The sequence below is a fragment of the Stegodyphus dumicola genome, chromosome 8 (genome assembly GCF_044657685.1).
Source record: "Stegodyphus dumicola isolate Sdum_Otavi_A_Nest chromosome 8, ASM4465768v1".
Taxonomy (NCBI): domain Eukaryota; kingdom Metazoa; phylum Arthropoda; class Arachnida; order Araneae; family Eresidae; genus Stegodyphus; species Stegodyphus dumicola.
In genome coordinates this window covers 35,883,056-35,908,755 of record NC_140775.1, presented here as the reverse complement: position 1 = coordinate 35,908,755, position 25,700 = coordinate 35,883,056, and the positions used below count along the sequence as shown (strand labels likewise).

Here is a 25,700-nt window from a genome sequence, read left to right as displayed (position 1 = left end):
AATGATGAAATTTCAGTTAAAAATATAGAAAATAAATAATAATAAGCCATATTAATTGTATTCATTTGGCACCTAATAAAAATACAATTAATTTTTCCACTCATATTAATATTTAAATAATTTAACTTAAATCAAAATTCTGAACAATTTCTAAATTTTCATAGCATAACAGTTTTCTCTTAACATATATTCCAAGCAAAGTAATTTAAATAAAAAAGAGGCACATTTCTGAAATCAGAAGATGGGAAATTGCTTCATGCAGTCTCATTTAACAGTAAAAGCTTAACTAACCCATATACTTGGAAATTGCCGAATATTCCGGATAGTAACTGGAAAAAGAGGAGTGGGGGAGATAGTAGCCGTTCTTTAGATTTTTTGGCTAAATAAATGATTTTGACATTTCGATATGTGCATCATATAAAAACAGACCAATGGAACTGAGAAATATTCCGCTTAGAAAGCACAGAAAAACCCTTTTAAGTGTTCATAAACAAATCTCAGACTGAACATCAAAATTAATTATCTCTGCAAAACACCGCAAACGTTATTGCACAATACGTGCGGCGTAATTCTTCCACATGTGATATTATGCAATCGGAATCAACAGCTGCCGGTATTCGGAGAATAAAGAACTAAATAAAGGAAAAGAAAGAGACTTACTAATTTGTGGTGTTTCTGATTCTAATTTCCAACAGACTGCGATAATTTCCGGAATAGAATCAATCTTTGCTTAGGTTGGGTAGACCGCAAAAACTTTTGTCCTATTCAATCCAGATTGGACAGTGGGGGGAAAAAAAATCCGCTGCTTCAATATTAGAGATTTTGCAGAGAAAGTGGAAAGTGGAGAACCTCCCAACCCCTGTTCTGTATAAAGTATTGGGGGAAAAAAAAAGAGAGAAATTATTTTGACTATTTGATTACTTTCCTTTTATTTAAGCCATTCCGAATATTATTCCCTAGAAAGCTAATCTGTGTAAAAACACACCCATTTTTGGAAGTTTATCTATACTTCAGCAGTTACTGCAATTATATTATTCTACATATTCATGCATATACTCATAATATAAGCATAACGATCATAATAAACACGAATATGAACTGACTACGCGGAACGAGAACGCAAATTATTAAAATCTTGATAGAAATTCAAACATGTGTAGTATTTGGGTGGGAGGTAAAAGAATACCAAATGTACCAGAATTTTCTACCGTTTTCGCAATTCTTTGACCAATTGAACAACGTGCACCTGTCTGTACTCACGCGCGCACCATAGGTTACAGTAATGCAGAGAAAGGAGGGAAAAGCAATTTCCGGGAGTATGATTCACCATCTGACGTTGCATATAAGGAAGAAAAGTTGTTTATTTAGTTTCGGCTTTGGTACGGGAAAAAAATGCACGTTCATTAAAAAAAAGGGAAAAAAAGCACTAAAAATAAAAAATAAGAAAAAGTAAGCACCTATAAGGGCCTTTATATTTTATTTTCAAATATAAGGACTTATAAGCACTTGTAAGGACCGCTACGAAACCTGACTGTTTAAGCACAATCCGAAGGAGTTTCTGCACCGTTTCGTGACAGTTGATGAAACATGGATTCACTGGTACACACCAGAGACCAAGGAACAGTCGAAACAGTGAACTTTACCCGGCAAATGTGCTCCGAAGAAGGCAAAGACTGTCTGTCCCATTGGCCGGAAAGGTGATGGCCACCGTTTTCTGGGATTCACAAGGTGTGATCTACATCGACTACCTGGAGAAGGGCAAAACGGTCACAGGGCTCTACTATGTCGAACTATTGGGCCGATTCGACCTTGAATTGCAGAAAAAAACGGCCCCATTTGGAGAAGAAAAAAGTGCTCTTCCACCACGACAACGCACCAGCTCACACCTCCACCATCACCACGGCCAAATTGGTCGCATTAGGCTACCCCAGCTGCCCCATCCACCGTATTCTCCAAATTTGGCCCTGTGTGACATCTTTTTGTTTCCAAACTTGAAAAAGTCACTCGCCGGGCAGAAATTTGAGTCGAATGAGGAGGTTATCGCTGCCACAGAGACCTACTTTGCAGACCTCCAGAAAACGTATTTTTCAGATGGGTTAAAGAAGTTGGAGCATCGCTGGGTCAAGTGTATCGAGTTGAAAGGAGACTATGTTGAGAAATAAATCGCCACTTTTGCAAAATTTTTGTTTTTCTTTTGTAGGCTAAGTACTTATCGGAGTGCCCTCATAAGTGATGAAAAAAGCTCTAAGGTTCAATGTTTGGTATTTAAAATCTTTCCGAAGATTCTCGAGATGTGTGAATTTGAATGTATCAGCATCAGATAAAACAAAATGTAATTTATAATCTATTTCTCATCTAATGAATTAATTCAATTAGTTACAGTAAGATTAAATCTCAGTATGTTGGTCCTCCTGTTAACTGTACGGGAAAACAAAATTAATTTTTACGCAAAAAGGTTAATAGCTTATTTTTAACTAATTTTTCTTTACTGAATAACAGTTTATCTGCAATATGCATTGACCCCCTATTACTTAATTTATTCCTTCGAAAAGACTGTTTATGAGTTAAAAAGAAAAAGGAAAGAAAAGGGGGAAAAACCTGACCCCCCTTTTTTCGTAATGATTTATAATTCAATCAAATAAAATTTGTTTACATAATTGTAGATCAGTGCATATATTTCTGGTTTCAGTTTACTTTTACTAAAATCAAACAATAATAATTATAAATGGAGGGGGATAAAGGACATTAGAAGAAAATATTTGATTTTTCTACCTGAAGAAAGAATGCTCAGTTGAACAGCACAAGCGTTACAAATTTATATTTTCCTGGAGTTACACTTTTGGAACACAAAGCAGAAGATACGAGATTTATTTATTCATATTTATATGTAACTATGTTAATCGCATATAAATTGTGAAATTCTCATAAATTTACTTGTAAGTTTATTAAAAGTTTCTTAATATTCAAAACCTGCTTTATTATTTTGGAAATGATATAAATTTGGATATAATTTTGGAAATATTCATGTGATCTACCATGCAGCTCCTACTGTTTTAAAGTTTGGTCACCCCTGCTCTAAATGATAAAATTACAAATCAAATTAATCTCAAATTATCTAAACTGTGAAATGGTTTTAAATTCATAACAGATTTATTTAGTTATAATAATTTATTAGCAAGAACTTAACAAAATTTCTTGCTTGTATAGGCTTGATTAAAGATTAAAATAGTACATCCATGAGTATCTATAAATTTAAATGTGAAAATTTACAGTTCAATCTTTTGAACTCATATTAAAATAGTCAGTATTTTTCACAGGTTAATTCAAGGATCAGATTCTTTAAAACGATGAAAAACTGAGCAAGAAATATGGAGTTTTAATAGTACATTATTTCAATTGCCTTTAATAAAAGCTTAAAGGCTTTTTTGTGGACTTTTTGAGTTACCCACCATGCGAGACTGCTTTTACAGAAACTCATTGATATAATATTTTAAATTTAGCTTGATAGAGTTGAATTTACAGACCGGGATATGCACGAAATAGTTTCTGCTTGCTTGCAGGATAAAGATGCCATATTTAGCATCTGAATTTGAAGAATGCTTTTAGTCCACTCATTATGATATTCATTTATTAAATGAGAAAGGCTATGATTCAATATTAAAATGAGAGAAACTCAGTGCCACCACCGTACTAACATCAAATCTAGCATAGCAAACTGCTTCAGGGGTGACTCACACATGATACAATTTGTTCCACTTATTTCCTTATCTTGATATCTATATTCTCTGGTTTGGTTTATTTAAATATGACAAAGCATACAAGGGCTATCAGCCTAAGGAAGAGGATGCTTTTGTGGAGGACTTACTAATGGAACTGGTTCGTATACATGTTGTACATGGAGAAAAACATGAAAACGCCCACGCAGCCAGCCTATTCACAGGAATTCAAACTTTGGACTGAACTATCAATATTCAGCATCTTTACTAATCAGCTGCTAGTGGGTCTCCTCCTTAACTTGAAACAACAACTGCATCACAATACCTCTCACTAAAATGCTGTTCAACTCACAGAGGATTTATTTAGCATATCAAAGCTTACATATACCTCCTTCAATGCACTGAGACTCTCAAATCTGTCACTTAACAAGAATGGGACTTGCTCTTGCCACAGCTGTAATCTTGAATATCACATTACATATTGCAAAAAAATATGTAGCAGTCTCGCTCACAGAAAAGACATGACGTATTTAATAATGAAATTTTAAAATGCTTTTGTTCCAGCTGTCGTGATATATGTCTATGAACTCAAACCTTCAAGATTTAAAATTAAACAACAGAAAAATTACCTCTAACTTTCATACCATTGCTATTCTAACACCATAATTACTGCAGTGGTGATAATGGACATGATATGATCCATACTAGGCCACCTCTAATGATAATTTAATTAAAAATTACTCTCATAAGCAAAAAGAAAAAGAGATCTTTAAGTTTAGAGAAACACCGATGAAGTTTTGAGCAAATATGTCAACATTAAATAAAAAGAAAAGAAGATCTTTAAATTTAAAAATACATATATTCCCCAAAAATTTTGCAACAAAGTTTTCATTTTTTACAAAGTCCCAAAAAAAAAAAAAAAAAAAAAAAAAAAAAAAAAGCCTAGTAGATGATATAATGTTACTATGGCCTAGGAAATCAGCTACCATTTACAATCTATCTACATGAGAAAATTACGTCAGATGCTTTTCTATCTTGAAGTGCCTTTTAAAAATTACATCTGGCTAAAATAATCAATTCATATTCAGAAAAACTGATAAATAACATGCTCATTTTTTCAGGATGATGCCATTTTACATGACTGATGTTCAATTGTCTAGTGACAAATCACACCTTTAACTCCTTGAAAACCGAAGACTTCATTAACCAGTATACTAAAATAACGAACTGCCAAAATGGTTTTCGGGTGGTTCGGTATTTTGAGTCACAGCAATTTCCTCCCCACCTCACCCATTAGCATACAAAGAAGAGTGAAGATTTCAAATGACATCCTTTCTACTTCTAAGAAATAAAGATACGAAACAACAAATAAATCCTTTTAGGGCAAGCCATCTGCAATAAACTGATACAATTCATTTGGGGAAACTGCACCTGCTATTGCATACCTTAGGGAATGGCAGAAAACAACATTGGAATTTTGGCTGTTTGGGGTGGTTGTGGTTGTCTGAATGAAAAGCCGTCTGGGCCATTATGGTCTTCCGAGAGTTAAAATATGAACAAGTAAATATTAGCATTATGTATTCTTATAATGAATATAATATAAATTACTGAATTTAGCATATTCAAATACCTGAAAAATAGTACATAACATAACAGGGCAACAGACAAAATAAGAAAGTAAATACATAATTCACATTAAAGTAATGTTAGGAATTAAGAAATTTTTTAAAAATAATTTCATTTTTTAAAGGAAACATACTAATTAAACAAAAATTAGATTTGTATGCAAAATTTATTACAAAATAATAATAATAGAACATAACATAAATCCACTGAATAAATAAAATTCTTACTTCACAACAGTCTTATGATGTTCAGCATCTTTAGACAACATATTCAAATAATTCTTCAAAAGGGGTTCATAATGATGCCAAGGGAGAACATTAGCAATGCTGCCTAGTGTTTCAATTGCAGCATCAACAACATGAACATGCTTTCGATATGCCTCATCAAAAAGAAAGGAGGATACAATTGGAATCATATAGGCAAGTAGATAATGAACAGTTATCTTTTCTCCGTGTTCATGTTGGTTTTTTAAATGATTAGAAAAACGCAGAAGAGCTCGAGCACGCCTGTGAACCTTTAATTAAAAAATAATAAACAAAAAGACACATAAATAATAAAAATGACATTCAAAAGATAGTGTTTTAAAACTACTTTTATATTTCAGTGAGTCATCCGAAAAGTTCTGCAGTTTTTCAAATCGAAGAGCTTTTTTTCTTATTATTTTGTTACTGACAAAAAGTGACCATAATCTATATAGATGTTTAAATATGGTCTTTTCTGTTAATGCTTCACACGTTTAGCACATGCTGCAGCATACTTTTGCTTTCAGTGCAGTTTCATCATATTACGTTCTTTTATTTCAAAGAAGAAAAAAGCTAGTTTCATTATATAAGATCTGTGCCATATACAGTACAAAGTCCGTAATCCGGACTCGTCGGGACTTCGGTGATTCCGGATTATAGATCATCAGTTTAAATCTAGTAAGATGGCATGCAGAAATTATACAATTAAAAATATGAAACCCTAATTTATGAAATAAAGAGCAATTATGATCTAAAGGGTATCAAAATTAAAAAAAAAAAATTAATATTTATTTGTTTACTTTAGTAAACATTTCTATCAATGTAAGTTGTTTAAGTTGCTTCGTTTTTTGTGCTAATACTTTCTCTTTAAATCTATAAACAGACATAATTTCTTGTTCAGTTACAAAATTCCACTGTTCAAGTCCTGTAATTGCTGTGTTGAGAATACCGACTAACTTGTCAATCGAAAGTTTTTCATTTTCAATAACGTTCTCTGTTACTTTCTTCATGCCTCTGTTACTATCGAAAGCGCGCATGGGTAAATGCTTTACTGACACGCATGCATAAGTTTGTGGCTTTGAAGTCTGGATTATAGATCATTCCGGATTATGGACGTCCAGATTATGTACTTTGTACTGTATAAGTGCTGTTTCTGATGACATAGTTCAAAGGTGGTTTGAGAAGTTTAAGTACAGAAATTTCAGTTTCAAAGATGATGCTTGCTTCAGACAATCATTCTTTGTATACAAAGACCTATTTAAAGAAACTACTGCTGAAAACTATAGTTATACTGTTCAGGAGCTATCAGATAGACTAAGTATTCTGAAAAGTACAGTGCATGATTATATGAAGAAGACTTGAAGTGTAAGCTGAAAGCATGTATGAGTACCTCATGCTTTAATAGAGTAGAATAAGATTGCTTTTTGGCATGTGATTGTTTTCTTGAAAGAAATAAAGAAGTTCTTTTTAAATGGCTCTATATTTGAGATAAGAAGTGGATCCTCTATAATAAGGTTACAAGAAAAAAAAAAAAAAAAAAAAAAAGAAAATATAGGTTAAGCAAAAAAAATCTCCTTTATTAACCCCAAGATGGGGGCTGCATTCCTCAAAGATAATACTTTGTGTATTGCAGATCTATAAAGGAATTGTACACTGTAAATTGATGCTATTAAATCACACAATAAATTTGTAAAAATATATTTCCCAAACACAGTTTTAAAAGTAGAAATCAAAGCAAAGTATCCGGAACTGATAAATCATCAAGATGCTGTTCATCATGATAATGCTCAGCCCCATATTTAGATGAATGTCAGACAAAGATTTATTCAGCATGAGCTGGACATTTTGATTTTCATTTTTTTGGGTCACATCAAAATTATCTGAATGGACTGGAGTTCATATCTTTGGAGATTAGCAAACTGCACCTCAATAACGTCTTTACAAATAAACATAATGACCTTTTTTAAAAAAGGAATTTTTGAGCTGCAGGAGAAATAGCAAAAAAGGATAGAACAAAATGGAGTGTTTATGTGATTCAATAATTTTTTTTAATGTTTTTGTACAGCTTCATTTGTATTCATCATAAAAATACTGCTGAACTTTTTGGATAATCCAATAATTCCTTTAAAAATATCCATTACTACATATAATAATGTAAGAAATTTATACTAAGGCATATAGTCTAAAATCATATTTATAATTATCCAAAAAACGCCGATTTCATTATGCAAAAATTCAAGCGTTTATTTTTTAAATTTAAGAATAATAAAACATTAAGGTAAAAATTTAGTCTAGAAATCAAATAATCATGCACAAATGAAAATATATTAATTTAATCTTTTTTAACATCGATGGTATGCAAACAATTGCCAGGGATTTCCTTTTCAAATTAATATTTGTATATTCAGTGCTGCATCACACAAAAGAATGAAAACTGCCTCAAAAAGGAAACTGGAATTACTGTCTTAAGAGGCTATTATCCTCAGCTTTAAACTGGTGTGATACATCTCGCAAGGATCCAAGCAATATATTTTATCCCACAGCTCCTTTTTTCAAAGATATGATTATATCCCACAGCTTCCTTTTTCAAAGATACAATGCTTATCTCATACTTTTGTCATATTTTTTTTAACAAAATTAATGACTTTAAACATCTGCCAACTATTCTAGCTGTCCCCAAATTTTTCATGAAATTAGTTAAGTCTGACTTGGAACAAGATGGCTCTACAGTTTATTTCTCTAAGTTGTATCATTCTGTCATTACGTGTGTTACTTCATTTATAAAGCCATAACAATAAACCTTCAAAGTTTACATTAAAATTATTTTTTTTTTCAGCCATATGAAGGAAATTGTAAGATAAAAAATTATAATAAATGTAAACAAAGATGGGAATATTCTAATTTAATGAACAGTTTTGAAATCCACTATAAAAATTGTTAAATACTAAGATACTAACTTGTAAATGTCGCATGTTTTCCCAAAAATCAAGGTCTGGGTCTTCATGGCATAAAGCAAACAAGTCTTTCAAGCGAGGATGATCTTTACAGCTGTGTAAAACTGTGGACAGTATTCCGATGAACTCATGACGAATTGCCTATAAATTTATAATCAACAAAATTTAAAAAGTGCTAAAAGTTTACAAAGGCTACAAATAGAAATTAATAAATATAAGGATAATTTTACAGAAACCAATATGACCACATACGATAACTTTACCTGTTTTCAATCTTCTTAGATTAAAAAAAAATGCTTTATAGAGATCAATTTAAACATAAAATATATATCTTAAAGCATGGTCCTTTTCCCTCCAAAAATTATATTACCATTAATTATACTGAATTATACTGCAAAAGCAATTTTAAATACTCTTAGAAACATTTGTCATTATCACAAGCTACAAACTTATTTTCACAGCTCAAAAGTTTGCAAAAGACATAAATACAAAAGATGTGGAAGGAGAGTTCTATAAGGTCCTTTAATATTTTTCATTTGAAATGTAAAATTATTGCTAAATTAATTACAATTAAATTAATATTTTAAAAATTATTAATAAGTGATTACAAGTTAAACACAAGGCTAAATATAAATATAGACAAATCTATATGAGTATAAAGAAGCTGTAATGAGACTATTTAATTATGAAGAATTTCTTTCAAAGAGCATTTATGTATTTTTATTAGCAATATACATATTTACATATATTCCTATTAGTGCCTTTCAGTCAAAGCTGTACTTTCTGTGCGAAGAAATGAGTAAAACCAGGAAAAGAATTACATCTTGATGACATTGATAAAGAAATTAATAGTACATAATTTTCAGGATATATATTGTTGACATATTCACTTAGATTTTATGCAATATCTTTATACTTTAATATTAGCATCTATTAATTAAAATATAATCACTATACATACATTCATATTTATTGAATATTTCATTTTTTCTTTGTACCTTTTATTATTTAATATACAGTCAAAAGTCGTTAATTCGGACACCCATAATTCGGAATGATCTATAATTCGGACCTCAAAATTAAAAACTTTCTGCGCATGCGCCGCGTTGACACATGCGCATAGGCGTTTACGCGTGCGCGTAAGACCTTTTACGACTGCGCATATGAGTGTGCGCAAGTGCAGAATACGTTTTCGCGTGCACGTTTTATGTATAATTAACGTATAAGCTAAATAATTATCTATTTCAGTTAATGTTGATGATTGCGTTGTTCCTTAATTTTCGAATTGGATCCGGCTTATTATTTTTTGCAGACTGTAAGAGCAATTTTATAAAAGTAAGTTTAAACTTTCGATTATATCAAATAGAATTTCCGATATATATTTGTTAATATGTAAAGGATCTAAAGCGAAAGTATGTTTTGAAATCCGAAATCTGTTTATCAATTTCACGCTGCTCGGCGGGGGGATGAATTGGAAGTTGATCTGTCAGCACTATCCTTATCTTCAGGGCAGATGTTTTTATTTTATTTGGCTTATAATTCCTTATGAAATGTAGTATTTCATCTCGATGTGTTCCGTCTTTGATATGATTTAAAACAAGTTCCTCGTCATTATAATTCGCTTCTGATAGCGAAGAAAGTGACAGAGGTTATTGAAAACGAAAAAATTTCGATTGACAAATTAGTCAGTATTCTCGACACAGCAATTATAGGACTTGAACTGCGGAACTTTGTAACTGAACAAGAAATTATGTCTGTTTAATAGAATTAAAGAGAAAGTATTATCATATGAAACGAAGCAAAACTTAAACAACTTACATTGAAAGAAATGTTTAATAAAGTAAACAAATAAATATTAAGCTTTTTCTTTTTGCAAATTTTGATACCCTTTAGATCATAATTGTTCTTTATTTCATAAATTACGGTTTCATACTTTTAATTTTAGAATTTCTGCATGCCATCTTACGAGATTTAAACTGATGATCTATAATCCGGAATAATCGATAATCCGGAATCGCCGAAGTCCCGACGAGTCCGGATTAACGACTTTTGACAGTATAATTTAAATGAAACAATTATTAGGCTAATTTCAGAAATTTCTCTTTTACATATTCTTTTTTTTTTATCAGTAACATTATATTCAGATATTGCAATGTGAATAAATGAAAAAAACATATTTTATCATTTAGCACTTCAAAGTTTCATATCATATTAGTCACTCATAGTAAGAGGAATGAAATTATTTATTAATTTTGTTTTAAACAAAGAACCAACAAACACTTTTTTAAAATTCAGAAGTAAAAGTAGTTGATATTCTCACTTTTAAAAGATAAGATTCATTTAAACAATAATTTACATTTTCTTACCTCAAGACTGCATTTTAAGCCTTTTTGTACTTCTGGTAGCAATGTATCAAATATCAATAAATTACATAATTCTTGAAAATCAGGCATCACTGTTGCAAAAACTTTGGCACTTTCTTGAAGCAAATATGATGCACTATTACGTAAAGCAAGATCATCACACTGGAAAAAGAGAAAAGATGATATAATTAACAAAATAAAAGAAAACCATAGTACTAGAGAAAGCCCAACATAAGTAATCAAATGTTAGGAAGGGAAGCAAAAAAGCTTTAGCTCTACAACAATTTAAAAAAAAAAAAAAAAAAAAAAAAAAAAAAAAAAAAAAAAAATCACTACTTTCTATATTTGACTGAAGAATATGTACATAAGGTACTGTCTTTTAACCTTTTTTCAATATAAGAAAAATGGCACATTAATCATAGTTGTGATTAATAGAAACATAGAATGTACAGGAGAAAATATTAGTTCATCAATTGAATTTCAATATTTTACAAAGCCTACTACATAATCTTTTAGTATTATCACTTACATGTATTTCATAGTTTTTTTTTTTTTTTTTTTTTTTTTTGGTACCTCACACTATAGCAAATAAAAATATATGCATAAATGATTTATTATGAAGCTATAATGTGACATTTTCTCAAACCAAATATCTACTTTTGAAGGTAAACTGGCTCGTATACACGTTACAGATGGGGTAAACAATGAAAACACCCATGCAGCCAGCCCGTTTATGGGGTTTGAACCCCAGACCGAACTAGTAGTGTTCAGTGACGTGCGTGCTCGTGATATGGATACAAGCGTTCAGTGACCGCTCGTGCTCATGATATGAATACAAACTTTGCAGACTCTAACTAAATTTTGTAGCAATCTATATTGCACAGTCATATTAAGATTACTCTGATGCATAACAGTTACATGCATTTAGAAAATTTTGATCTCAAACTTTAATGCCTACAATAATATTATATCTATATGGATTTGATAGGAGGAATAAATGAATAAGCAGTTTCAGCAGCTATTTTCAAATATTATATTCAGGAATACCAGACAGAGATCTCCCCAAAAAAAAGAAATATCAAATGAATAATAAGGTAAATTAGTTTTAGAAAGAGTTCAGGAAAAAATCTTAAATACCATGAAATGTAAAATGTATACATATGAGCAATATGTCACTAAAATTTTTCAAAAGATTTTACAACACAAATTAAAAGTAGATTTTCTACACAATATTTAAAGTGTTTGTGGTCCCACAGAATTTCAAACAATGCTTAATTTTTCTTATGAAAACATTTAGAGGAAAAAAAAAAAGCAATAATCAACTTGTTGGGGGTTCAGCTTATTGGTGGAGTTGTGTTGAAAAAATAATTTATTGTGTGTCCCAAAAAATTTTCTCAACGCTTATAAGATTTCAGGTGATGTGAATTTGTAGGATAATATTTTAATATTATTTTACAGTAAAAATATTACTACTTTGTGAGGATAGTACTTATTATTTTTCATAACTCACATTTAATTTACTAATAACATTATGAAGTATTATTTTCCATATCACCTAATAAAACTAATAATGAAATTAATGTTTATGAGCAGAAAAATGCAATTAATTTGTTTAAAATTAACAATGAATAAATAAGAATAATTTATCTGTTACTAACTTTCAGGCATGAAAATTATTCTTAATATTCTAAATCAAAATTAAATTTTCTTCTGAGCTTTGATAGAGGAAATCTCTAGCAATTATTACATTTTATTGCGAAAACTAATATTTATGATAATTTTTTAAATAACTTTAATAATAAATAATCATAAATCATTTTTTTGTTCACAACAAAGTACATAACTCGATATCATAAATATATATTTTTTCCAGAACCTTACCATTTTACTAGTAAGAGATGATAAATAATTCTAGTTTTGCATTTGTGCATAAATATATAATTTTCAAGTTTATTAAATAAATAAAAAAATAAATTGAAGTAACTGAATCACGATTATACCAAAGAAGCTAGAAGTGTATAATTACAAAGTACACGTAGGATACTCATAAATGAAGAAGGACTTTCATGTAAGACCTGCAGTGCATTATAGTCACATGAGAAATGGATTTGATATATCTATCTATATTACATCAACTAAAAACCTGAAATATTGCATAACGAACCTTTTTGATCAAGAACTGAGTCTAGCAGTTTACCTAATGTAGTAAGCTCACTTAATATAGTAAAAATTAACATAACAGTGACTATAACATGTTTTGCGAATTAAACTCCTTTTCATAACAACTATAAATTTCTTCCAAAGTTTTTTTTTTTTTTTTTTTTTTACACTACACATTTTATATAATACAAAACTGAATAAAAAATTTACTGAAAAATTCAAAATGCTTTAAAGTTTAATATGCCATTGTAAGGATCTTCAGTTTTACTAACGTTTATTTTATTTTAAATCTTTACTATCACTTCTTATTTTCTACTTCCGGCCAGAATTAAAAGCGTTAACTTATTTATGCAAAATTTGTCTGGCGAACGCCAAGTACTTAAGTTGTGGCTTTTTGCCAAGCGAGAGAGAGAGGAAGGAGTTAGTCGAAGCAGGCCGCTTGCCTTAGAAGTTTTATTCAGTTGCTGTTTGCCTTCCAGGCCAGAGGTTTAATCCTCGTGATAATTTTAAACGTATTGTAGTGTTTACAGTTGTCTGTACTACATACGGCTTCCTGTTAATATCCGGCCAATCTTCCACGTTTATTATTCCAAAGTTAAGTTAGAGTTTAGTTAAATATTTTTATATTCTTACGTTCAGACCACAAGTAGTTGGTCTCTGTATTCCGAAGTACGGAAATTATTGTAAAGAGTGAAAAATAAAGGGTTTTGTATACCCTTCCTGTGTATCTTGTCTACTTTCCACAGTTATTGAACATAGCTTTAGTAAGCTCCCTGTTCCGAGTCAGGTCTGTGCATGTTCCCAAAGAAAGTAAGACGGAACATTGAACCTGATACCATTACTTAATTTTAAAAAATTAACTTTACGGAGAAATTTTAAAGTAATACAAACATTATGAACATATATTTTTTAAACATATATTCTAAATATTTTCAACTAATAAAATTTAATATTTATTTCGAAAGAAAGGATGAAAAATACATACTGTTCGAATCACAAATGATGCATTGTATATAATAATTCTCAAGAAATCTTCATTGACACTAGTTTTGTCCATTCCTCTGATAATTTCCAATGCTTCTTTATGTCCATTCAGTCTTTCTTGATAATTGGGCTCTGATACCATATTTGGGTCAAAAGCATTCACCTATAACAATAAAAGAAATAGCACATTACATTAAAAATCATTACATTAAAAATTATCATTTTTTAATGTAATGTGATGTAATGATTATTAAAAATCATTACATCACATTACATTAAAAAATATTCAGTACTGCACGGCTTTTGTTCTTGACTACATTTCAAGTATTGCAAACACTAATACATTGCATTTCACAGATACTGTCCACAACTGCTTAAAACAGAGTTAAAACTGGCAATACTTAATGAACTGAATTGCTAATTTTTGATTAAGTGTGCACGAAAAATTTGATAATCAAAAATGGATGTTACATTACACAAATGGAACTTTTTAACCCTCTGAGCGACACATGTTTTTAGATCTGCTATGAAGACTTGTATTAGTTAAATTTCAACATTTACTTATTTTAGTCTATTTTCATAAACTTACATTGGTTAACATGATATTTACATAATTAAAAAAAGTAAAATATCTTAAATTAGAAGTTAATATATACCAAGTGACAAAAAATATCATGAGTGGATAAAGACAGTCATGATGCTCAGAGGGTTATTTAACATAAAAGTTAAAATAAATACACTGATAAAAACACTAACCTTATAAAGTTCTTACAAAGAGAATGCACAATATGTTTAAAATAGGACCTTCATTAAAAAAATTATGAAATATACAGAGGTTTATATGAAGAGGATTTTAAAAATTTTCTACATGGAAAAAAACAATACTTTAGTTTATAAGCCATTTTAATATTCTTTTAGCGAATCACTGAAGTAAGCACAAAGCTATGACATTATTAACTTTGGATACAGTTTCTTGGCCAATATATCTTATCCTATGCATTTCACGGCCTTATTGTAGCTCACAACTGGAAATTTCATGTCCATTTTAACTTTTTTAATCACTAAGAAGGAATTCTTGGTCTATTACAACCTCATAACACTGCTGTTACACCTTCATTAGTAGAGTTTTATCTTTTTATAATATGCAGGACCAGTTTTTTTACAGCCACACTAGCATTAAGTTTCTAACATTGTCTGAAGTGTCAGCTTTGAGAATCACTGCATCAGAACCTCCAGCAGTTATATATTACGACACAGCATTCCAAGAGCAATGACTCATCTCACCCACTTCATCGAAATTGCCAGTTCAGGAATGAGAAAAGAAATTATAAATATTGGTTAAGATAAATAATAATGTATCATTCTTAAACTGCTCACTTTTTTGGGTAAATCAGAATATTTATAAAATGGATAATCAGAAGTTCAGTGTATATTCTTCAAATTATCATTGCCTGTTTTACCAAAGTAAGACACTCATTAAAAAAAAAAAAAAAAAAAAAAAAAAAAAAAAAAAAAGGTTTTAGATTTTAAATTACGTCCAAAGGGGCATTTTTTTAACGTTTTTTGGGTTACCTTTATATATGAAATATCATGCTTTTTGCACTTAAACCATAAAATTTAGTTCAATAGCAATGTCGCAAAACAATTTTAAAATGAGCATATCTTTAGAATTTCTGATACACAGTTCCGCACGCTGGAAATAAAAAGGTCTCCCCCCCGGTAGAGTGTTGCCATTGCTCGCTTTGAAATTGTTGAGTTTGTTAACCAAAAATTCGTTAAAGTTTTACAAAACATGAAATCAATAATAAAACAAATTCTAAATTTCAAATTTGTTTTCCACATGCCCATATTCATAGGAGGATTATGTCACTCAAAATTTGATGGCTCTATGTACCGTTGTTTTATCCCAATGCGAGAAATATACATACATTTATGCAGATTTTTCATTATTTAATTTCTTTAAATATAATGCAGAACTCTAACATGTACTTGCCAACCTGTGACACTCAAAAATCAGGAGATTTTTCACAATGTTAAAAAGACTTTTTAAATGATAAAAATATAGTTTTTAATAATGAATTAACTTATGCAAGCAACACAAAAATACCTTACACATAAAAAACATTTTTATCACTTGCATCGTTTAATAAAAAAAGACACTTTAATGAGTTTTCGTACAAATCATCTGTGACTTTTAGCCATGGATTGCAAGTAGGCCACGAAAATAAACTCGAAGACTGCACAGCAAGTTAATGTATCATGAAAGAAGTATAAGTGAATGCTGAAATCTCTGAACTTCAAATCATACTGAATAATATGTATGTAGGAACTGAGAGAGGTTATAAAGCTAAACACGTAAATTACTGCTGGTTGCTGACTATCACTGTTGAACCTATTTTTATACTTCTTATTCTTGATAGACAAAACTTGGTGTCAGATATCATAAATTCCCAGAACAGGACATACTGGTCCTCATAAAATTCTAATTTGACTTACAAAACATCCCTTCACGACCACAAAATTGCATTTGGGGTGATGTCAGGAGCATGAATGGTGGGCCCAGTTTTCTTTAAATCAACTAAGAATACAGTGTTCATTTAGAAGTCAAACAATCATCATTATGGGAGTAAAACAACCATCATCAAGGGAACTTGTTACTTCTAAATTAATGCTTGTTTGGTCTGTTATTGTATCTTAATTAAGAATACTGTGATTTACCTAAAAATATTTGAACAAATTTATGACCAACTATTTTTAACCCGCAAAGACATTCGCCAGGCTTCGTAGGCCCAAAGCGTTTTTCTTAGCAAAACAAAAATATAATTGCTTGTGTAATTGAAGAAAAACATTTAAATAATAAAAAAAGAGAGTGTATAAAATATAGAAATATACTTTTAATTTAATAAGTCTAATAAAATTGTATTTAAAAACAATTTTAAGACTGAAATTATTTATCATTAACAACAAAAATTAAACTGATTTCTTTTTGAGCGCAAATGAAATTTGGTACCAATTTATGCAATATTAAATTTTTACAGCAATAATTTCAAAATAAAACTTACATTTCATATTTTTTTTTGCAAATAATCGTGCTGTGTTACCACAAACATTTTTCTCGCACACATAGCGCAGCAAATTTGTGATTTTCGGTCCGTTACGGCAAGACTGTAAACGATTTTGCAATTTTCAACGAACTTTTCAAAGGCATATCTTATTGGAGCCAGTTTATTTATTTCCCTTTTACAAAAGCGATCTCTTATGTCATCAAATCTCAAACATCTCATAAGAAATAAAAAACGCTTGTTAGACATTGTTCGATGAAAATTGTCAAGCACTGTTCCGTTAGTCACCCAAAGGTCGAGAACATTTATGTGAGAAGCCTTGTGGAGTCCTTCAGAATAAAAAAGACCGATAAATGCTCTAATTTTCTGTAATATTTGTGGATCTTTCAAATTTGACGGCGATGGATTTGATATAAATGTTTTCACAATCTACTACAATTTTACTATTATTTTATCCATAAGCAGTTGCCAAGAATTGATAGGGGAGGTCACAAATTTTGCTTCACAAACATTTCTGAGCAATTTTCACACAATCTTGTGAGCAAGAGTTCTCACAACAAGTCTTGGTTCTTTTTTATTCCATCTTGTGACATTATATTTTCCAAGACAACAATTCGCTGACGGACACAAAGTTACTTAATTCATCACTAGATTTATCACTTAAGTCTCTTCAGAATTCGATTGGTGATCACTAAACTGTTCTTTACCAACTATTTCTTTGCCCTCTTCATTAATTGTATCTTCATCAGTCGATGTGGTGTGGTGTATTTAATTATGGCAAAGCACACTAGGGCTATCTGCCTAAGGGGAGGGATGCCTTTCGTGGAGGACTTTCTAAGGGAAACTGGCTCGTATACACGTTACACATGGGGAAACCACGAAAACACCCATGCAGCCAGCCCGTTCGCGGGATTCGAACCTCGGACCGAACTACCAGTGTTCAGCGACTTTACCGCTCGGCCGCTGGTGGGCCTCTTCATCAGTCGACACTTCAGCTAATAGTTTCTGTAGTCTTTTCATTTCATCGTCATAGCTCAAATAGCAAGACCTTTTTTGCAAATGCCTGATCTCTTTCACAATTTTAAATGACAATGCGAGCACGTGCATCGGGCCTGGGAAGCCCGGTTACTCAGTTTCTGAGAAAAAATGAAGGGTTAAATTCCGGAAATACTTGTGACTGACAAGTACATGACCTTAAACGCAGCTACTGAGAAGGTCGAAAAATTTCACCAAAGGGAGAAATTTTTTTTATTACATTTTTGTAAAGACCAGGCCTCACAGGCCTGACGCACGTTCTCACAGGTTAAAAAAAACAGGATGAAGTAGTATGTCATATTTCATGCTAATTCATTAATAAAAGTTCCTGAACTGTGTTCAAGGAAGAAGTTGGAGCCACCATGTTCTTTGGACTTCCACCTGAGATTTTTTTTTTTCTGTGGGGAAATTTAAAGCAGTATGTATATGCCAAGGATCCAGATACCCCAGAAGAATTCAAGAAAAACATCATAAACAGTATCCACAGTGTTGTTGTTGAAGAGTTGTAAGCAGTATTAGTCATCATATGTCAACATGTCCAAATGTGCATAAACATGAACATCAACCGTTTTAAGCAACTGCTATAACTTATAAAAATAATTTATTGCTCTATTACCTTGTCATACTGTTGTAAATATTTGGCTATTTTTCATAGAAAATATCGGGTTTTAAAAAAAGTTTCCCACCATGGCAAATATTGTCTGCGTAAATAATTTGTGTTGGCATGTTTAATCATATTCTGTTAAACGAATTTTGGCATTTGAAAGAAAGAGACCTGCTTTAGAACATTGTGTTTTGAAATCTGTAAAAAAATATCATTATCATTAAGTACAAGAACGATGACATTCAAGAAGCAAAGCGCTCTGGATGGCCTGCTAGAACTTGTGGAAGATCACTATGCAACCACTCAAGAGCCTTGTTAAGGAGTTAGATGTTAGTGCCATGCCCATTAATCGCACTATGCATTGCATAAACTTTATGTACAAGTTCAATCACTGGGTATCCCATGAGCTGACTAAAGCAGATGAGGACAGATGTGTTCTCATTTGCTTGAGAACACTGATCTGCAAAAATATCAATGCAATGTTCAAACCAAAAGTTAAAAAATAACGACTATGACATTCAAGAAGCAGAGCACTCTGGCTGGCCTACTGATGTTAATGAGCCTCGCCTGTAAGAACTGGTGAAAGATCAATATATGAAACAATTCAAAAGCTTGCCAAAGAGTTAGACGTTAGTGTCATGTCCATTAGTTGCGCTATGCATCATATAAACTTGATGTATAAGTTCAGTCATTGGGTGCCGCCTGAGCTGACTCAAGCGGATAAGGACAGACATTGTTCAAGCTTGCATTAATCTGCTGTAATATCAACACAAGGACAAAATTATGGACTGGAATGCTACTTCTGATGAAAAGTGGATTTACTTGAACAACACAGGATGAAAAAGGGGTTGGTTTGTGCCTGGTGAGCCCGTCAGCAACATCGCAAAATGCAATTTGACTAACAAAAAGATCATATTTTATATCTGGTGGGATTGCCATGGTATTATCTTCAAAGAGTGTCTGGAAAAAGGCAAAACAGTTGACAGTAAGGTGTATAGTAAGATGCTAGTCCATGTTGACACTGCTATCAAGGAAAAACATTGAACTTAGTTCCGCCACAAAAAGGTAATGTTCCATCAAGCTAATGCAAGACCACATGTGTCTGCATTTTTTACAGGCTGGATTCTGTACAGACTCAAACAGGATCTTTTGTCACACCCACCATGTAGCCCCAACACCACTCCTTCGGACTTCTACTTTTTTCACACCTGCAGCTACATCCTGCTGGTGCTACTTCCATTCTGTACAAGACATCTGAAATGTGGTTTATTTGTTTTTCGACTCGTGGCCACCAAGTTTCTGGGCCAAAGGCTTTGAAAAATTATCAAAACATTGGCAGAAAATCATAGATTTGGGTGCTGATTACTAACCACACTAAAGGTACTGCATTCATTTTTTTCCTAACTTTATTAAGAAAGTTTTTTGGCAGGAAACTTTCATTAATCATTCAACATTTCATTCATCCCATGAGTACAACTAAAAATCTCAATCATAAAAGAACAGTTTGTTTATAGTACATGAATTAATTATAAATCACAAAATTTTTCAAGCACATTAGATATGACAGCTTTGGGTGCTGAAAATAACACTGAAAGCTGATAAATATTTTATTCATAAAATAAGAGAACAAAATATGCATCATTCTCACCTTTTCAATAACTGATGCCATTTTATGCATTTCAGGTTTAATTTCAGCAAGTGTTGAAAAAACTGTACACAATGCTAAGCGTGTATTTTGATTAGATAGTTTTCCAAACAGAGGAGCAAGCAATCTAAAATAAATACAAAATAAAGTATCATAAACAACAAATAATATGGTACAACAGTTCATTAATTGATTAATATGCTGAGCCACCTGCCAGGCAGTCTCACAAATTATGATTTTTGTCAAGAAACGACATATTGTCTTAGCAGCACATTATAGTTGAAGAATAGTGCATAATTGCATTGAACATTACTAATTTCATTCATATGTTAGGTGGGGATTTTAGATCAGTATTTTTTTATTTATTAGATAGATATTTAAGATTTATATATCCTGATCCAAATAAAAAGGAGTAAGATCTACATCACATAATTCATAATGAGAAAGTTTTGCACACAGCTAAATCACATCATATACCTTTCTTGCTCACAGAACAAGAAACGTGTTACATATTTCGAGTGAAAAAAGTATCTTGTGGCTTTTTCATATGCCTGGTTGTTTCTTGATTTTCACACTCAAGTTATCTTCTAAGACACCTCAAAAGATCTTACATATTTGTCACAATGCATGAGACATATGATTATTGTTTCAGAAAGGTTATTTTGCATGAATAAAATTAGAAGTGAAAAATAGAAACTTTGACTGAGAGTGGGTAAAATTCCACATAAAATGTTTAGGAACAAAAATTAAAATGACAATGGATTAATTTAATTATTTGAAAGTGTATATAACATATATATATATATATACACATTAAAAAAAAAAAAAAAAAAAAAAAAAAAAAAAAAAACAGGATAATTTTAATAAAATCAGCAAAATTCCTTTTCTTTTATAATGTTGTTCGAATTCTTTACCTGTAAATTTTAATCTCCCTTTTATAACTGTACCTTTTAGAACCTAGGGAGCAATGAGCACTATTCTTTTGAGTTGCATAGGAAGATTACTTTTTATTACAAATCTTATGTGAATACCATGACTTCCTTGTATGGCCTATTAAAATATACACATTTTTTGCAGCATTTCGTTTAAATTATTTTCTTGAATTACACTAAATTAACCAATTTCTAAAGGCAAGTTGAAAATGACAACAAAAATTGCAAATTTTGAAATTAAATATACCAGTCAAATTTTATAACAATAAGTATAAAACTCTTTGAAATATAAGTACATGAACCGGAAGACCCGCATTAAAAGTTTAGATCTCGTTATTTGTCCAAAATTATTTTTTTAAAAATCTGACAATGCCAAAATTCATCATTTAAAACACTTCAGTAATTGGAAGTAAATGACTAAGACTAATGGTTGCTAAAAATAAAGGCTGTGTAAGAACATGTAAGGTAGGTAAGGGGGTGGATATACATATATACAATTGGTTCTGCAAAATGTACTAATGGTGATTAAATACCAGTTACCAGGTCAAACCAAAATTGATACTTTTAAATGGAAAATTTACTTCTTTTAAGTATGTACAAATATTTTCTATTTTCTAAAAATAAAATATCTTTTGGGCATATTAAATCTGGCATTTCTGTTGGGACACCCTATATTTACGTTAAACAGAAATCAAAACCGCTCTTTAGTCTTTCATATTTAAAAAAACAATTAAAAAAATTTTTCTGTGAAAACATTAATATTAAATATAATTAATCAATTGTCAATATAAATTTACAAGCTAAGAATTTCTGTTCTGTATTTTATACAATCTCTTTGATGGACTTCAATTAAAATTAGTGTCAGAAATTTCATTTTAATTATTTAATTTAAGAAAAGACTAATAAACATACTTTCATAATATTTGCTAAATATAACTTGTAACTGATTTATATAGTTTTAGCAACTATTTTTACTATTTGTAAGAGAAAGGAAAAATGCTACTGTTCGTTGCTGGGAATGGATTCAGTAATGTATGACCATGCATTTGTATGTATGAGCATATATGTGCATATGTATACACACACATACATATATACATGCATACGTACATACATTTCTGAACCTGGTCCTGATAACAGAACAGTACCAGCAAAACTTGAATACACTACGTATTATTTTACAATACATATATACAAGTGCATACAATCTGAATTTTAGAATAAATATGAAAACATATTGTAACATTATTGTAAACACAGTCAAGTCAAATTCAGGGGTATTCCAAAAAATCTATCTGTATCCAATTTTTGAAATCAACACTGAAAGACTAAAATAGAATTAGATCTAAAAATTAACAGGGAATACCACTAAACTTTGAAAAATATTTAAAAAATGCATACTTAGTTAGATCCTCAATATCTTCAGCTTTTTTAATCAAATTCGAAATCGTATTCAGAATAAGAACTTCAGAATCCTAATTTTTAGAAAAAGAACTTATAAGATTACAAAAAAGTATTTTCAGATACTTACTTTCAATGTGCATATAAATTTGCATTTCCTTCTTGAAATAAAGATCAACTTTTATATAAAAAGTTACTAAGAATTTACAATTCTTATGCATAGAAAGGCTTGGACCACTTGGACATCATTTAATGACATCTTACATAAATTAACATTCACTTATCGAGGAGAACATAATTTAATGAAAATATTTCTACAAGGCATTTTCTACTGACTAAAGGAAAATATTTTCCCTCAGTAATACAGAAAATTCTTTATATATATATACACTGGTGTGCAAAAATTAAGGACGAGACGGTTTTTTCAATATAACTTTGTACAAAAGCTTTCCAAATCAACACATTTAATACCGTAAGATCCCCAATACATAAGGACATGAGTAATGTAAGCAACACTTACTAAAAGAGAAATCAGAGGGATCAAAAGAAGCTTTATTGAAAAAGTAGCATGGAGCGCAATGCGACTGAAGGCCGTCATCCCTGTGATGGGTGTCCAGCAAGAAACATCCGGTTTTTAATAGGAGATATGATCTCCCGACTGCTAGGCAGGTTTCACAGCGTCTGCCCATGCAGAGAATGAGGGTGTCAATGAGTTGTTGAGGCATTGCTGCCCATTCGTCTTGCAGCGCCAATCGAAGCTCCGGAATCGTTACTGGTGGTAAGGTACGAGCTGCCAAGCATCTGCCTAGAAAATCCCAACATGCGGATTGAGATCCGGAGATCGTGCCGGCCAATCCATATGTTCAATATCCTCACTCTCTAAGAGCTGTTTGGCAGCTACTGTGCGATGACATGGTGCATTGTCGTCCATGAAAAAGAACTGCGGACCCATAGTGCCTCTAAAAAGACGCACATATGGAAGAAGAATCTCGTTACAATAACGGGTCCCGTTGACTGAACCTGCGTCGAAGATGTGAAGGTCTGTACGACTACCAAGCATGATGCCTCCCCAAACGAGAACACCGCCACCTCCATACCTGTCCCTTTCAATGATGTTCGAGGGATGATTGCGGCTTCCCCGCTCTCTCCAGATGAGTATGCGATGAGAATCGCTACTCAGACTGAATCTGCTCTCATCTGTAAAGAGTACTCGTCCCCATTCATTGTCTCTCCAATTCCGGTGTTCCCGGCACCACAGAGAACGCCTTCTCCGATGGGCAGGCGTTAGAGGTACACACCGTACAGGGTGTCGTGCAAACAGACCACCACTGTGCAGTCTTCTGGCCACGGTAAAATGCGATATCGGTTGTCCAGTCGCCTGTGTCGTGTGTCTAGCGATTTCTCCAGCTGTCTGCCGCCTGTTTCTTCTGGCCTGTAAGGCAATATACCGGTCATCTGCGAGCGTGGTTCCTCATGGACGACCACTACTAAACCCCCGGATAGCTGTTCCTGTAGTTTGAAATTGTCTCCAAAGTCGTGAAACGATGCTGTGAACAATTCCGAACTCTGCAGCCACACTTGTCACACTGCGGCCTTCCTCCAACTTCCCAATGATTCGACCTCGGGTAAAAGCATCCAGATGTCATCTAACAGATTGATTATTGGCCATTTCTCGCTGAGGCAGCAACTCGGTGTGATTTCAACTGCTATATGGCATGCAATCTCTTTGCCAGAAATACTGATCTTACACCTACAACATGCTTTATACTATTCAGACACTTCCCCATTACGTCTAGCTGCATATCTGCGCATGTGCTATCGTACATCACCTTACTTAATCTCCTGATTGGTCTTTCTGTCCGCTCTGCCTCTTAGTTCAGCTGATATGCTAATTTTTCGACTTTGTCCTTAATTTTTGCACACCAGTGTATATATATATATATATGTGTGTGTGTGTGTGTGTGTATGTATATATAAACAATTCATAGAAGTCTGAATATCTAAACCAGGGAGGGGGGAGGAATAAAATATATAGCATATTACCTCATTGTAATTACAGAAAACTGAACATCACATTGGAAAAAAAGTATGTGGCATGTGTCTAAGTTTTACATTTTTTGCAAAAATGAAACAGCTATAATATATTTTACATTTGGGAACTATCACTGCTACAGCATATTCCTGTTCTCTTATAAAATGAAATCCTTAACTGATGATATTTCTATACCATTCATAAGATTTGAAATAACATTAAATTATCATTATAAGAACAGTAAATACGAAAAAAAAAATACAGAATCATAATATATGCGACATAACTAATACTTGGACAGCTGATGACATTACAATCAAGCATTATACACATGAAACTATAGCATTTACTATATTCTCAAAAACTCCATTTTATAAATACTGATGCATTATATGTCTAAGCATACGGTAATATGATTATTTATATTATTTTTATTTAAAATTATTTGGAAAAGCTTACTGTTTATTATTTCTCTCATTTAACCCTTTCAGGGGCCCAATGTTATGATTTTTTAAAAGTTATAAAAAAGTAAGCATAATGACATGCAATGGACCTATAGACAACATAAATGAGTTTTAAAAACTTTTTTCGTCCCCCTTTATGGAAAGAGGACCGGTTTCGCCTTGAAACCAGCGCCTGTCTAGAGCATTTAAGACTAAACATTTGCTTATTTATCTTTACTTTGCTGAAAAGTATCTGAACGTAACCCAAATTGCAGATTACACTAGTAAATTACTGAACAACTAATGAAGTAAGTAATATTTTCATAAATACGCATTTTAAATTATAAATAAAAAATTTAAAACAGGAAACAAAAAAGTATGGGGCAAAAAGTAACTAATAATGCACTAAATTACTTGCATAAAACTATGAAATATTTTAAAAAATTATGTTTGAAACTAAGAAAATTATATGTAAAAATAAAATAAATTACGATGCATACA

At 31.6% G+C, this 25,700-nt stretch overlaps 1 protein-coding gene across 1 annotated transcript in view; it reads right to left on the bottom strand.

Annotated features, from left to right (window-relative positions):
• Positions 1-25,700, bottom strand: part of LOC118185793 (small subunit processome component 20 homolog) — a 219,401-nt gene that overhangs the window by 88,894 nt on the left and 104,807 nt on the right. The window contains exons 34-39 of the mRNA XM_085821737.1: positions 22,725-22,798; positions 20,395-20,518; positions 14,047-14,208; positions 10,905-11,063; positions 8,542-8,679; positions 5,570-5,856 (exon numbers count right to left, since the gene is read on the bottom strand). Of these exons, the coding sequence (XP_085677863.1) occupies positions 5,570-5,856; positions 8,542-8,679; positions 10,905-11,063; positions 14,047-14,208; positions 20,395-20,518; positions 22,725-22,798 (944 nt within the window). The remainder of the gene's footprint in view (positions 1-5,569; positions 5,857-8,541; positions 8,680-10,904; positions 11,064-14,046; positions 14,209-20,394; positions 20,519-22,724; positions 22,799-25,700) is intronic.